The 16,238-nt window shown below is 36.2% G+C and overlaps 2 protein-coding genes and 1 long non-coding RNA gene across 4 annotated transcripts in view; all 3 read right to left on the reverse strand.

Moving 5' to 3' along the window:
- LOC135071334 (proteasome adapter and scaffold protein ECM29) overlaps positions 1–7,480 on the reverse strand; it is a 28,540-nt gene extending 21,060 nt beyond the window's left edge. The window contains exons 1-14 of the mRNA XM_063965127.1: positions 7,359–7,480; positions 7,107–7,225; positions 6,819–6,947; positions 5,222–5,340; positions 4,924–5,049; positions 4,727–4,838; positions 4,056–4,195; positions 3,491–3,587; positions 2,072–2,161; positions 1,862–1,947; positions 1,660–1,772; positions 974–1,129; positions 569–701; positions 145–261 (exon numbers count right to left, since the gene is read on the reverse strand). Of these exons, the coding sequence (XP_063821197.1) occupies positions 145–261; positions 569–701; positions 974–1,129; positions 1,660–1,772; positions 1,862–1,947; positions 2,072–2,161; positions 3,491–3,587; positions 4,056–4,195; positions 4,727–4,838; positions 4,924–5,049; positions 5,222–5,340; positions 6,819–6,947; positions 7,107–7,225; positions 7,359–7,410 (1,589 nt within the window). The 5' untranslated portion in view covers positions 7,411–7,480. The remainder of the gene's footprint in view (positions 1–144; positions 262–568; positions 702–973; positions 1,130–1,659; positions 1,773–1,861; positions 1,948–2,071; positions 2,162–3,490; positions 3,588–4,055; positions 4,196–4,726; positions 4,839–4,923; positions 5,050–5,221; positions 5,341–6,818; positions 6,948–7,106; positions 7,226–7,358) is intronic.
- LOC135088535 (uncharacterized) lies at positions 6,185–6,818 on the reverse strand. The gene is made up of 2 exons (XR_010261051.1): positions 6,604–6,818; positions 6,185–6,360 (listed from the first exon to the last, which is right to left on the reverse strand). It is a non-coding gene; the product is annotated as an uncharacterized LOC135088535 (long non-coding RNA).
- Positions 7,481–7,971: 491 nt separating the features above from the next.
- On the reverse strand, positions 7,972–14,690 carry LOC135088513 (E3 ubiquitin-protein ligase NRDP1). 2 transcript variants are annotated; one of them, XM_063983343.1, is made up of 7 exons: positions 14,429–14,690; positions 14,212–14,354; positions 13,597–13,679; positions 13,025–13,230; positions 11,575–11,730; positions 9,813–9,943; positions 7,972–9,369 (listed from the first exon to the last, which is right to left on the reverse strand). In XM_063983343.1, exons 1-7 carry the CDS (start codon positions 14,516–14,518, stop codon positions 9,231–9,233), a joined length of 948 nt encoding a protein of 315 aa, XP_063839413.1. In that variant the 5' UTR covers positions 14,519–14,690; the 3' UTR covers positions 7,972–9,230. The 2 variants fall into 2 exon arrangements, with proteins under 2 accessions (XP_063839413.1, XP_063839412.1); XM_063983342.1 differs by having other exon boundaries at positions 11,572–11,730.
- Positions 14,691–16,238: the final 1,548 nt, after the last annotated feature.

Genomic DNA, 16,238 nt, shown 5'->3' on the forward strand with positions numbered 1-16,238 from the left:
CAGTTTTCATTAAAAGACTCGAGACCCGAGAAAACTCGAGACTTTGGCCTCGAGAATTCTCGAAACTCGAGAAAAAAAATTGGTCGAGAAATCAGAAACCCTAGTTGACTTATAAAAAAGTGAGTTTTATAAATTGTAACTCACTTATCTCCACTGGCCAAAAGTAGAAGGTATCGGGACGGCACATAATCTGGAGGGAACACAGCTGCAGAATACCTCGTCGCTATGTAACGCACCATAGACTCTTCACTGTGCATATAACTGTATAAAAAAAGGTAAAACATTATTTATTGCCCATACGCGAAGAATATCCAAAACTGTATTGTATATTTGCTAGCTTTTTATTATTTTGTATGTGTACACAAAATACATTATTAATAAAAAGTAATCGATAGAAATTTTAGTAAAGTGGACGGGGCAATACAAGTTGGTCATTCTGTGTCAATGAGAGGTAGGGACTGTCACACACTGAAGTGTTTTTTGAACAAAGAGTTTTTATCAGTTTTTACTATGATTAGAATTGTTTAATTTTGGTTAAATAATAATTGAAAAAGTATAAAAGTCTTACTGGTCGAGTAGCGCGAACAAAGCCAACGCTTGTGGCTCATCAAATGGACTGGTTTTCTCTTCGAAGTCCATTTTTTCGCCTTGCGAAGTGCTGGGACCTTGCTCTGGGGTAGGTTCAACTGCTGCTGACTTCTCTACAATGTTAAAAAGAATTAGCAATGTTATGTACTTACTCGTATTGAAACTATCTAAATAAATAATTTGAATAAATTAAATACATATTTTTAAAACAGTATGAACTACAAAAATAGCTGCACATTGCGTTTATACCTTTTGCAAGTATATCAATATTAAACTTTTCATTGTTTTGGACTCTAAGATAAGACAATATGGTCCAAATTACGAAGATACAAATATTCCTAGCTTTCAAAAGTAAATTTATATTTTAGACTTGAGTCAAACATACCTTCAGTTCCAATCTTATACGCAACGGCCATCTCAAGTAAAGCGTCTCTGAGCGCTGTTCTCATCTCAGGGGTGGCTTCTGGAATCTTCTTTACCAACTCCTCTAGCAGAGCGAATTGATTGTTTATGCTCTCCGGACATTTCATCGCGAGCCTACCTGTAATGGATGGATAATGATGACTACTTTTTATAACAAAGTTACCGTTAAACTAGATGTAATGCATAATCATTATTGTTGAATGTAATTGATTTGAAGTGCAAAAATTAATTTACTGAGTATACGGGACTCCGTGGATAGCTTCCATAGAGCATACTTTTCTTCTTTATGTTTTGATGACCGTCATCTTATTGTCAACTGATTCTATAGACGGGCGTAATAGCTTCTGGTGTTTTAATTGGTGATATAGAATTCAGTTTAAAAAGGAAGAAATATATTTTATTTACGCCCATATTTCAAAAATTATTTCATTCTGTCTCTCTCCCTCTTTTACAAGTTATTGACATTATTTGAAAAATGCTCAATATACATCATTTGCAAAACACATAAAAAGCCATTAATGTACCTATTTTTGTAGAATTCGTTTTAATTTTTGAAACTGACGTCTTTTTAGTCAGTAGACTTTCAAAAGGATGGTAATACATGACATTATAACCTGCATTTACATTATTACAGTAGACAATACATACCAAGACACATGTAAGCTTTAGGCTGTTGCTCAACATGTTCTTCTGATCTGATGAGCTTCAACAGCCCTTGAAGGAATACTGTTGCCACTTTGTTCAACTGTGTCACATTACCACTAAAAGAAATAAAAAAACACCTGGTATTAAACCTGGTTAAAGAATAAAGAACTTTATATCAATAGAAAAGATTTCAAAGTCAACTTACCCGTTAATGACGTTCAATAAATACATCAACGCCAAGTTCCGAAGCCTCGAGTTCGTGTTCGGATCGAATAATGACGAGAATACGACCTGCAGTAGATACAATTAAACCTTATTTTATCTCAATAAAGTTCAAAGTATGGTGGCAACAATTCAGCTACCAAATAAAGTTTTAAAAAGGATTTTATACAAAGTTAATTGAATGAAATCATACCTGAACGCAGTGTGGAAACATGATGGCTGGCCCTGTGGCCTTATTCAGGTACTGTATAAGTTTCAGGCGCAGTCTAGTGCATGCTGGCACCTAAAACCGTGACCGAAAATTAAAAGTAAAGAAAAAAAATGAACACCAATTTAATATTCTATTAGTACCAAGGGGCCGTTCAAGTATTACGTAAGCACCAATTCTCTGTTTTGCTTATTTTGGATGACATGGGGGGTAGGGGGTCTAGATGATGATTACGTCATCGTTAGTTATTTACGTTTTTTCGGGGATTCCCGCAAATAATACATATGCGTAGGCACTCGCTTTGAGAACTGATTAGGGGAACTACCGCACATTAGGGAAATTACCGTACGCTATTCACTTGTCTAATAATTAACTCTCGTGCCGACACTGCCCATTGAAATTTGAGTCGTAGTCCGCATATTTATTATACGCGAGGCCGGCCTCCCGCGCGCGTGTTTTGTTTGGATACTAAACGTCAGTGGCGGCGTAAGGCGTGGGCGACGTGGGCCACCGCCTACGGCCTCACGGTACAAGGGGCCTCGCGCCTCAAAAAAATTTTTTTTTAATATTAATCTAATTTGTATTTTTATGAATAAAAACTTGTCAGTGTTCATTGTTTTTTTATTATTACTTTTTTTATAATTCAGTTCGCCACAGAACAAGGCCTCGCGAAATCTGTCTTGCCCACATCAAATTTAGGTCTTGCCCCGCCACTGCTAAACGTATTGTAAGCATTGAAAGTTATCATTTGTGTTTATGTTGATGCATAATTGATGCAATTGTTTGTTATGTTCTTTATTTCTGATTATATTTTTTCGTCCCTTACTCTATGTGTATCAGTTAAACCTAATATTTTCATGAATTTTCCTATTTTAAAAATGACAATATAAAAAACATTTATAACTAAAAATGTTTACGTAAGCATAGGGGGAGGGGGTAAGTGCATTGCTTACTTTTGATGACAAGGGGGGCGGGGGGGTAAAAAATGGTAAGAAATCTGCTTACGTAATACTTGAACGGCCCCCAAAACAAATTAACATCAAGTTATTTTCAGTTAGTTAGCACAGTCAGCGTCAAATGTTCGTGACACCTAAAGTGGTCAAAAAGTTGACAACACAACCTTATTCCAATGAGGGTTTTCGCGATTGAAAAATCCGCTAGATGGCAATACGTAGACGGGAGGTCCAAATGCTGCATGATTGGTTATTTTTGACATGACATTGACAGATATGTCAAAATCCACCAATCATGCAGCATTTGGACCTCCCGTCTACGTATTGCCATCTGGCGGATTTTTCAATCGCGAAAACCCTCATTGTAACAAATACGTGTTACGAACTTTTTGGATACTTTCGGTGTCACGAACTATTTGTACAAAAACACATGAGCAATTATTATTTTTACCTTGCGGTCATCTGGGGGCACTTTGAGACCTCCCCAAGTTCCCAAGTATAACGAATAGAGAGGCGCCACTACAGCTGGCTGCGACCAATCCACGGAACTGAAAAATAATTGAACATTCAAAGTTACAGCACGAAATGGCATTGCCATTGGCAACCACATGCATTCACTCAAAGTTCATCAAAGTTCTTTCAGTAGTTTATAAAAGATCTTGTGGGCTGTAAGAATAAATTTAACTTCTTCTTTTTCTTGCAAGAAGCCACCAGCTCTCTAATGCTGGATTTCTATATTCAATCCTAATCCAAATTGGACGGATTTGGATTGTCAACTGTCAAATTTTAATATGTTTTTGGCCAAAATATCTGTGGTTTTTGATGTTTTTACATTTTTATATTGTTTATAAGACTATTTAAACAATATTAAAGTGTAAATGCATCGAAAGTTTTGGAAATATAATCTAAAACTGAATTCAATTTGACAGTTGTGATCCGGATTTCGACAAGGATTGAATATAGGAAACGGGCGAAATCAGTAAAGATTTTGCTTTAAAAGTAAGATAAACATTTACCTGTTAACTCTTATTAGCGGGCTGTTGGCGTGATTAGCGACGCTGAATCGCGAATCCGCAGCAGCGACTATGAGCGCCACCAACACGTCGCTGTGGTTGAATATGTCCTTGCTTATAAAGTTCACGATCGACAGCTTCATCTGTTTTAGAAACGTAATATTTATGTAAAATAAAACAGACCAGTTTATCACAAATCGCGCAAAATGGCCCAGTGACACAAGAGGCTAAGTGCAATATAGGTTTGTTCTGCTAAATTAAAACTATACTAGAATAGACCAGTAACAAATATTATGTGTGAACTAAATGCTTGTGTTAAGAAATAAAAAAAAGAAACAATGAAAAGAAGACAACACTCATAACTACTGCCATTGGACGACTGTGAACTATAGCCACTTGAGTTCGCTAACTCAGCCACTATACCACCACTGTATAATCCCAAAAATAATGCAGAGATGGGGCATAAACTATATCCAGTACATCTAGGGTTGGTGATATTTACCTAAAATATTGAATAAATGTGGCCGTTTTTATTTAAACAAACTACTTACATCATATTATTATTGATATAAGATATTATTGAGAGATACAATGCTACTGATTTTTAACTCAATAGTTGGAGTTTTTGCAAAGGTCATCTTATAAAAATAAAAACAAATACAGTAAATACAAACCTCTTCCAATTGGTTAGGGTTCAGTTGATTCTTATCCACAATCCTTTTGTATGTCTTCATGCTCATTCCTGGTGGCACCTGGAAATCACTCTCCCCTGGATTTGGCAATGCCCTGAAAATTTGTCAAACACATTAATATTCAGTCAGTACTTTTATTATCATTTAAATGCCTGGCTAAAGTTTCTTTTATCTCATACCTGTAAGGCAGCAATAGGACATCAGTGGCAAACTTGAGAATCAAGTTTGACAGTTTTGGCTTCTCTTTAAAATTCAAGTCTGCTTCTTTTATTTCTCCCAACAGCGGCATGACTAGCATCAAAATGCTGTAAAAAAACAAGAAACAAATAACAAAAGTATAGGCATCTCATGCAAACAAATCATGCAGAAATACTCTTAATTTCTATTTTAAAACTTTTAGCAACTTTGTACTTTATCATCAAATAAAAATGGCATGGAGATTTAAAGCATAATATTGATTGATTTTCAACTCCATACCCATCTTGATGTCCTTGAGGCTTGTTCTCTATGGCATCCAACAAAGAAGGGGCCAGAAGCAACTGCTGGTCACGGGGCAGACGTGGGAAACCCATTGTTATGTAGATGATGGAGAAATTCTGTGAACAGAAAAGCAAATTTTTACTTTAGTCATTTAAAAGAAGTCACAACTAATGTTATAGCTATTGTATCTACTTTGAGATAATGATATTATTATTATCTACTTTGAGTAGGTATAGACAATAGATTAATATAAATAAAAAGTTATAAATAAGAAGGTGCTTGGAAGGTTAAAAAATTATAACAATAACACATTACTTTCAATAAATAAATACTTTCTACCTATCTATCTACTTTAGATACAGTTCATATAATATTGTAATCTTGGTTCTTACAATATTTATATTATGTAAACAACTCAACACTGGACAAAGAACTCCCATTTTCTCATATCATCACTAGATAGTATAAAACAACGTCGCTTTCTGCTGTCTGTCCCTATGTATGCTTAGATCTTTAGAACTACGCAACGGATTTAGATGCGCATTTTTAAATAGATAGTGACTCAAGAGGAAGGTTTATAGGTACAAAACATGCATATTATAGAAGAGAAAAGCTGGGAAATTCCGTTGCAAAGTGCAAGCCGGGGTAGGCTGCTAGTGGTCAATAAAAAATATTGTAGGGTCAGGGAGGCAACAGTGACTCACTTTTTTTTCGAAGCTTAATAAAAATAGATATCGCTTTAATATTGGCCTAAAATTTGCTCACATTTTAGATACACTATTGAACTGTAACTGAGCACTCATGATTCTACATTATTTACTACTTATGTCAAAGTAGGAACCTAAAACAAAAAAATGATAATTGAGCCACTGTGGACTACTAGGTGTACACACTGACTCACTACCGTGGTACACAGTATTAACGTGGTACGGCAGTATTTATATGAAAAGAAAATGCCCATTCCGCGTAGTTTTTTATTAGAAATAATAACAAAACTGCACAAGCTATTCTTATTATAATCAACAATTCAACACGACTCTTAGTACTTTTATTGCTACCTATAAGATCTTAAGTCATCTCAATCTCTTCGTTATTTATTTCTTCCCTATTTTTCTGTCGGTTTTTTCCGTGGCATTCTGTAAATAAAAAACAAAATTCGATTTAAAGTTATAAAAATATTGAATTCGTATAAAGTATTAAAATTGAGTCACTGTGTACTTCTACGCCATTTTGTAAATATTTGATCAAAAAAACCAAGATGTAAAACAAATTAGTCAAAATTCGGATTAAAGACAATTGATACAAGACCTACTATCCGATAAATATAACGGCTATTACCTATAGCAACAAACAAAGATATGAAAACAATCGAAACTCACCTTAGAATGTAATTTAGTGGGCGCGAAAACAAAAAACATTCCCTCACCCTTCCGCACGGCACTTGACCGGCGAGCAAACTGGTTTAAACGTGTTCGGGTACCAAGACCTTTGAATCGGTAAAAGAGACAAATATATATTCCTATGCCTTCAGGTCGAAACATGACTGAGCCACTGTAGCCGACCGAGTCACTGTTGCCTCCTTGACCCTACTCACAATAATGAAGCTGTTGGCAGTCGGGTCTCGATACAGCTGCAGCAGGGTCTGCACCGGCAGCTGGACGTCGGCGCGGCACTTCACTCGCTTGTTCACGTGCACAAGTAGCTCCATTACTTTAGTGCGGACCTAAATTAATAAAAAAGTGAGTAAACAAAATCAGAACTAATTAAATGCTTTTAAATCAAAATGTATGTCTTACAAAATATAAATTAATGGGTAATTGATATTTCTTCTAAGTCTGACTTGCGTATAAATCGTTGTATAGTGTAAAATGACAAAGCAAACCTGTTCATGAGGTGAAGATAGCTTCAAAATAACTGGAGGCAGAAATCTGTTAAGACAACTCTCCAGCTGATCGTCGGAGTCCGCATTGCCGAGACGGAGGAATACTCGATCCAACAGCACTAAAATAATCACCGTAAACACATAAAGTAAACAATTAAACCGGTGGCAAATATGAGGTTAACATCTGTCCCATAAAATCAAGTTTCAGGCTGATTGAAAGGACTTATGGCAGTGATAAGAATTTGTACTTACGCAAATTATTAGAACAATCGTTCCCGCTATCCGATACGTCCATTTCAGACATTGTAATTAAATTTTTATTGTAGCATTTATCCACAAAACACAATGACACACCAAAATTGATGACAGCTGTGTATTTTGACCACAGATTAAGTGATTTTGACAACCAGCATCTGTCATAATGACAGTATTTTTTTTGTGGACATGAAATAAAGATTTATACAGCACACCTAAGTTGGTCTTCGTTGGATTTCAAAAAAACATTTTCAACGCAGAAGACATTGTACCGCCCAATTAAATTCACGCTTATTTCTTTGCAAAAAGCGATGCACTAAGACCAAAGAAGAATCAGACGTCGATCGCCGCCACGCCACTTATACTGGTGCCCAACACCGGTCATGGCCCCGAACCAGGCGGATATACACCTATGTCATCACGAGATTTTAACTCTTTCCCTCCTCTTATCAATCGTACGCAACTTCTTTGCCTATTGGTATCCACTGAAGGAAGCTAGTATTCAATCACTCTAAATCGATATACAATCTGCCATCTGCTCTCTAAAACTATGGGTGCAAAATAAAAATCTTATTTACTCAGGGTTGCTTTAGGTACACAAAAAGACACATTAATGTATAAACTGATTCTTATTAATTTCTTTATTTTGAGATTGAGCTAAAATATATTAAATTTTGCCAATACAGAAACAACAAAAAACATCCAACAATAAAGAAATATCAAACGAAATTGGGATCAAAACTATTATCCATGTAGGTATAAAAAATACACACTATTAATGTAACACAGCACTCAATCACGGATGTATAATTACATGAAAAAGTCATTACTGGCATTTAGAACTAGCTACTAACGATATAATTTTACGTTTTTAGGAATGTTTCAAACCAATTTCTTAATTAAAACTAATAATACAATATTACACCTTAAAAATACTCCAACACTCGGATCAAACAGTAATTGTAAATTGTACAATATCATTGGTCTAACTTTCAGAAGTTATTATAATATTAGCCACATTTTATTAGCTTCTAGTTCACACACCACAAAAAATATAGAGTAACTTACAAAAATATTGATAAGTGTTTGGCAAAGTTAAGACCACAAAGTTCATTATTATGGAAAATTATATGGAATAGGTGTTTTCTAGGAAAAAAAATCTTGCCATCATAATCGCAATTAGTTCGGTACGCCAACGCATCACGTTGCACGTGACGTATAGATGACCATTTCCATATTATCAAATACATTATTATCTATCTCTGTCGCACTTCTAGTCTCACATTTTGGATATTTACTTATCAAACAGGCCGGATAAAGCGCATCTAGGATTTAGAGAGCTAAAATATCTAAATTTTATCTAATACAATGAATATTTTACATTTTACCACTATCAGTTTACTGTCAATTTTAAGATGACAGTAAAAATACCACCATTACTAGTGTAGGGACACACTGAAGCCAAAATTTCCGAAACACTACTACTTTGACACTTGATTTGTAGTCCGAAATGTTTTGGATGTAGCACTATTGACTTTTTGTCCACTTTTGAAACTTCAACTGTCCTTGACACTTGTTCAGTCCAAAATTTGTCACACTTGCTCTTAAAAGGAAACTATACCGCCAATTTATTTTGCTAGATGCACCACATTATAAATACTGAACCACAGATCAGTATTTTGTAAAGTAAAAAAACACACTGTACAAGTTTTGGTGTAGTTGTGTTTCAACTACATTTCGTAATGCTTAGAACTCAAATGAAGTGGCACGATCTAAAATTGGCGCTTTGTAAGTCTCCTTTTTCCTGGATTTTCCGTGTCAACGTTTTTAAATTTCTTCGGAACATTGAATGTCCGTTATCTCCGAGTGCTATTCAATCCCGTGTGCGAATATCATCACAAGGCCAGGCTCTACCATCATATGATCGTCGACATGTGTGTTGTCGCACTGAAGGACCAAAACTGCTTGCTTACCGGGAACTCTTTTGCACACATACTTCTCGTACAGTCTGAAAAATATATTTTTTATAGAATAAGGTATACAAATAGAATGGATGCAAAACTTCCGATAGATACGAAATTACATTCGAATTATTATTGAGTTTGAGATGCAACTTTTAACGCTAAAAAAATTAATAACTACATTTTAATAACCTTGAACCTCAATCTAATTATCAGACTTAATTACGAACTATAATAGTTATAGTAATTGAAGAATCGACATAATGTCACAAGCAATAAAGATGTCACTATCAATGTAACTTGTAAATAAAATGTATTATCAAATTAACAACTGACCTTTGTTTATCTATTTATTTTGTTGCAAAACTGTATTTATTACAAAATATAATGCTATATTTTACCTTGATTTATCTTAAACTAACACCCACAAAATATGTTAATCATCTTCCCTGTCCAATAAATAGACTATTGAAAATAAAATAAAAAATACCTTCTGTTATTTTGTCTGGTCTCGAGCGAGGACAGTCCAGGAGGCCACCGTCTCTCGTGGCAGTTTTCCATCAGGTCGTCGATGATGTGCGGTGGGCAGCCCGACTCCGATAAACTTCGCTTGATCATCATCTGAAAATAGGAAATAACGTAGTAAGTATTTCAATAACTAGCTTTTGCCCGCGCCTTCATAATCATCATCATTTCAGCCATAGGATGTCGTGCTGAACATAGGCCTCCCCCATCGTGCTACGCTGCCCTGGTACGTGGTACTCGAGAACCTTGCTGCCTCATTGGCTGTCAGTTTTACTATGTGCCCTACCCATTGCCACTTCACTGCCCGCGCCTTCGCTCGGGTGAAATTTTTTTGTCACAGAAAAACTTTATCGAGCGCGTCCCTGTTTCAAAAACTTTCCTATGTCCTTCCTGGGACTCAAACTATCTCTATACCAAATTTCATAAAATCGGTTCAGTGGTTTATGCGTGAAAGCGTGACAGACAGACAAGACAGTTACATACTTTCGCATTTATAATATTAGCAGGGAATGTAATTGGATTCGTATTGGAGTATCGGCAATCTATCAATGAAACAGATAAGTATGTAACTTTAACTAAATACATTTCCTCAACCTCCATGTTTCCGAGTATTCGGGAATTTCACCGACTATATTTATTGATGATGATCATGTAACGCGAATCAAAAATTATCCTTCCTACTAATATTATAAATTTGAAAATTCCTGAATGGATGGGTGTTATAAACTTGACAGAATTAATGTTTATTTACTCATAAGAATACGTAACATTATACACTATAATTTATAACGAAATTGATTTAGTTGGCCAAATGAGTCGGTATTTCTGTGACATTCAGAAACTAGTATAATTAAATCTTAATTATACGTCATTAATCATGAAATAATGCAACGCAAATAAAAAATCAATTATCTCTAATAAATTGATAAGTCAATTTGCCACTTGGCGTAGCAATCATATCGCCCCAGGTGACATACGCGCCAGCGAAAGCGATTCGTTTAGAGTTCATGAGCACTGCGTCGTCCAGCGAAATGATTTTAACGCATTGAGTGCCACTCGAGCGGTGCGATATCAGCTGTCACCATCGCTACTGAAAACAATCTGCGCTGCGCTCCGGTGTCTCGCTGTCATCGCAACGTAGCATCCCTCCCGTCCCCACTTCGTCTCCCTATCAAATGTCGTTTCAACAGACCGTTTGACATGTCCAGTTGCACCGCTCCGTTATCGCAGCGCCAACGCAACGCACTGTCAACGCGCGCGTGGCATCTCTGTTAGGGCCATAAAGGTAATATACCTTCAGAATAGAGCAACAACCACGAGCTGTCAAACGAAACCGATTTTAGATGACACTAGTATCTAGTGACTAGATAGTTTGTGTGTAAGTGTCAGGATTATTTCACTGTTTTGTACAGTAAATCAATTACTGAACCAGTCACCACATTTCTGAAGCCCTATTTCTCTTAAACATCCACGATTTCACTTACGTAAAATAGAAAATATCTCAGTGCCTCCGAACTGTCAAATAGTTGCTGTTTGACGTGACGGCAACGGCATCACGCATCTCTTTTTATCACACAGTGTTGCTGCTAGTGACATCTCGATCGCTCAGTTCCTTGTTGCTCTATTCCGCTAGGCATATTAACTTTATGGTTAGGGCTGATTGCAAATACATGCAGAAGGATAACATACCACCTGTACCCAGATACACACGGAAAGCTATCTACCACCTGTAGGACGTCATCGGGCGTTGATATCATGCCGCCCCAGCGGGTGACGCGCGCGCGAGCTAACGAGCCGGCCCAGCGCACCACTTCTTCGCGCTCCATTTGCTCCGCCAACGCTCGCATGGTGGGATTTGACACGCGCATTGCTCGCATGAACTCCTGCGTAAGGAATGTTAAACAATGACTAAAGCTTGGTCCGTGAGCACGTAGAATTTTGTCCAATGACCCCATCCTTATCGCTCGCGTGTAATTATATTGCTGTCGCGACTGTGCGACGGGCGCCCGCAGGGAGTGTGTGAGCGCGACAGCAACATAATTACGCGCGAGCGATAAGGATGGGTAGCTTGGGGTCATTGGACAAAATTCTACGTGCTCACGGACCAGGCTTTAGTAGACCTAGGATTCGAGCCGCGCTAAGGGCGCTTTCAATTTCACACTAACTATTGGTAATAATTGTCAATTTTATTGCGACGCAGTTGTCATACAATTTACTGTGTGCGGTCTTGCAAACGCACGGCAAGCGCGCGGCAAACGTCCGGCACAAAACGTCTAAATTGAAAGCGGCCTAAGCGATTATCGCGTTATTTTTTATCGATTTTTACTCTACATTTCACGTCACACGTCTAAAATCATCGATAAGAATAAATCACGGCACGGGTCGCATCGTAGCCCGGGTGGGTACATGAAATATGACTATGATCCGAAAATAACAATCGACGGCGAAAAATCTATGTTGTAAAGATCTTTCCTTAACATAAAACCTGAGCCACATAGCCTTTTAACTATTTATATGTAGTTAATAGTTTGTAATTAATAAGTATCATGTCCCAATATCTTTTATGCTAAAGGCAAAAAGTTTTTTTTATGTTTTTTCATTCATTTGTATTGGAGACTAGATATTTGAAGTATCTCAAAACAAACCAAATGAAGAAAAAATCCTAAGACGAAGTAGTTAGGTCACGCACCGCAGATCGGAACTCATAAAATTGGTAGTTAAATTATGCTTGTTATTAGTTAGATAATATGAAAACGTTAGAAATCCTAAACATTCCTTATGTGGTACATTATTTCCTTGAAATGTTTTTGTTGTTGCACAATGATATGCACAAATGATTAGCATCACCAGGAAATAATTGAAGTTAATGGTTACTCCATCAAATTGACTGTCCTTATGTAAATAACAATAATTGTATTAGTTTTTGGTCATTTAAACACGTTCATATCTATTAAGAAGTGAACCACCAAGAAAGTACTTTTTGTTGACAGAATCATGCAGGATTTCCTTATAAAAATATTCCATAAAAATAAGTGTTAGTGAATAGTTAGTGAGAATAATTATTATTAGATAGGATTATCCTCCGAGTAGTTAATTTCCTTGATATTTTATCAAAACTGAGCATAGCATCAAATTCGAAATTTTCTAATAACGTAACATGGTATCCCAACAACTTACCTTGAGCAGTGCCAACTCGCGCTTATGTTCATTGATGATCAGCCTCTGCTCGGCCAGTTCTTGCTGGTAGTCCGTCAACTTGCCCTGTTGCGTGGCGATGAGCGCGCGTAACTCTCTCACACAGTTGTGGTTCTCCAGCTCGTCTTTAGGTATCACCAGGCCGCAGCCCGCTTCGCACGGCATCGGCCTCTTGGGGTTGTGTTCGCCTGTGTATAATCACACTGGTCACGCATGCATAGCAAAATTAATCTAAACTTTATTTAAAAAAGATTTTGTACGTTAAATTAAAAAAAAGGGCATGGTCTTATTGGAAAAATGGAAATGGATACAAATTTTTGTTATGTATATGTATGTTGACACAAAACCAGTTTATATGCATGCCAACACTAGGCACTTGTGCAAATAATCCAAGTTAGAACTAGTCTCGTAATGATTCACAAAAAATAGCAATGAATCAATCTTTATTTCATTACATAAGTTTGTAAAAACAAATGTTTTTAAATGGTTTTTTTTTCAAACAGTATGTTAATTGGTATTAAGAAGAAAAGAGTTCATGAAAGAACCATACGTACATTCCACTAAATGAGATGGTAGCGAATCCAGCTTTAATATAACATTGCAGCCGTGAGGAGCATTGTCACAACTAGTGCACAATCTGAAAACAAAACACAATTAATATGCACGATGGCAATTTAGGTGTCTGATGTAACGTCTGAGGGCAGCAGGTTGCTCAAAACTAGCTTATTGCACAAGTCAAAAAAATAAGACTGGAATTTTACCAACTAGAATCCAGTGGGATTGGATTACATGAACTGTATGAATATTTGAACAATTAAGTCACAAAAAAATTGCTGAAAATTTATTACAGAATAAACTTCAATATCAAAGTTCCTAACTTCCATTCAGTGCATCAATGTGGCTTTTTTGTACATGGTGATGTTTATAAATATAGAATGATTAAAGTTTTGAAATCATAATAGGTCTGTGTTATCATTTCTCATTGTTTACAAAAAACTTGAGTTCATTAACTTACCTATTCAATGTCAAGCATTGGCACATCATTAAAGCTGCATGAATATTTATTATTATGTAAGAAATGATACAATTCCGTCTGTTTGACCTACTAATGCAAGACTGCATATTAATAAGCAATAACTATAGGCAGTGTTGGAGGTTATGAAATATACCTGGAGAGCAGGTTGCGGAGGATTCTTGGAACTGGCCGAAGCTGACTCGCCGTCACGGCCTGCCGGTCTACAGGGCAAGTGGGCTGGCGACTTATCCACTCGGTTATACAGGCACGACAGAACGCATGCTCACAAGCAGGCGCCTGTGCAAACAACAAAAGTTACAGCTATAATCATAACACTTCACAAACTCGTAAAGAATAAGAAAATAACAAACCTGTAAAGGATCCTCGAGTACCCCTGAACAAATAGGGCAAATAAGTTCTTCGTCAACGTCACCTTGAAACCTTTTAATCTCAAAGCCCATGGTTAATCTTCGATAAACGAAATCATAGATACCGAAGCCAAACGTTTCGGAAGCAGATTTGATGAAAATTTATAGGGTAGCCCCACAATACAAGAAAAACAAGAAATAAAAATGAGAACAATCGCAAACTTGATTTGCTAGCCTTGCCAATGCGAAACTGAACGAATGAATGAATGAATGAACGTACAAAACATATGTCGCAAAATGACAGTCTGTTTTTTTAAATAGTGTTGTGTTAACACTGGTCAGTGAGTGTTACAGATTAATTGAATTGAATAAAATCGATTAACGATTCAATATTCATCATAATGTATACCCTACCTAAAAAAGTGAGCTCAAGGTTAAACCCAATTAATTCGATGCCAATGCTGTGGTGTATTAAAAAAAACCTTGTGCCAACCTGACTGACATTTACCTGAATGTCTCCAACTTCCTCATTGGCCCTAGAGCAATTCCAAGTATACCATCAATAAAAGCCTAATTAGAGTCATCAAACCTCTCAGTCATTCAATTAGAGCCATTAGAACTTCATAACTATGAGTTGTTTTCTATGTGTAAGCTGAGGACACGTGTCTCCAGCTGACACATCTGTATCTTCGTAAATATTTATGCTACGATAATGTATTATACCTCAAAAATTACAGTCGAATCCAAATAGTAGGCTTTCCACTTTTCAAGACTTTAGCTCAAATACTGTTAAAACCACGATCAAAAAACTATGTGCGAGCTGGAGTACCGTGTCTCCAGCTTACACATCTGTATCTTCGTAAATATTTAAGCTACATCAATGTTTTATATCTCATAAATTAAAGTCGAATAAAAAAACCCGACTTCAATTCTTTCAAAGCTTTATTTCGAACCGTTTTCGAACTACGAACCGATACGTATGTGTAAGCTGGTGACACGTAACACACGGTGGATTATTAAAACCGTATAAGTTAGAGTTGCGTTTTAAAGATCAAATAATTCGTTATAATTAAAGTACACACGAGACATAATTTCAAATCTCTAGGCCTCTTAGTTTCAGAATTAAAAGCCAAAAACTATTTTCCCGCCAAATAATTCAAATAATATGGGTCGACTGCGACGTTGCCGTTCCGTGCGTCCACTAGAGCAATCGAATTTGAACCTAAAAACTAGTACTGTTTGAATCATTTTTATTTGTAGTTTAAATCATTTAATTTCGATTATAAGAATTTTAGACTAGGAGCCGGCTGATTTCTGTATTGAGTACTTAATAACCTATATTTTATTAATAAGAAAAAGCTAGGTAAAACAAAATTATATTTTAATATACAAGTATAATAACGAACTTGTTTCCAAAGACTCAAATATTTGTAGCGTTTCTAAACGCAACCACTTTAATTTTTATTTAAATACCGTGAAGTCCCACGATTCTGCCACGTCAAGTGGCAAAAATGGGTAACAACTATACAGGGTGGAAACGTGAAGTGATCTCACTCGATTATTTCTTAACTATACCAGATATTAAAAAACTGGTTACTGATCCTGAAAGTGCTTAATGAGCTCTTTCAAACGGTACCAATAATAAGTTACAGAATAAACTGGATCTATCTGAAAATTCAATGTTTCCAGCTTCCATACTAAATGTATGCCAGACACACAATATTAGAAGTGTATTTTTTTTAATTTAATAATAATTACTTAAAATAAACTCGTAAATTGTATTCTTATTTTAAATTATTAATGAAAAACATTG

This window comes from Ostrinia nubilalis, chromosome 4 (genome assembly GCF_963855985.1).
Source record: "Ostrinia nubilalis chromosome 4, ilOstNubi1.1, whole genome shotgun sequence".
Classification (NCBI taxonomy): domain Eukaryota; kingdom Metazoa; phylum Arthropoda; class Insecta; order Lepidoptera; family Crambidae; genus Ostrinia; species Ostrinia nubilalis.

Coding starts and splice junctions, on each gene's coding strand:
- LOC135088513 (XM_063983342.1), bottom strand. CDS start 14,518: ATGGGCTTTGAGATTAAAAGGTTTCAAGGTGACGTTGACGAAGAACTT. Junction 14,355..14,428: donor TACTCGAGGATCCTTTACAG/GTTTGTTATTTT, acceptor TTGTTTGCACAG/GCGCCTGCTTGTGAGCATGC. Junction 9,944..11,571: donor CCGATGACGTCCTACAGGTG/GTAGATAGCTTT, acceptor TCCTATTTTCAG/ATGATGATCAAGCGAAGTTT.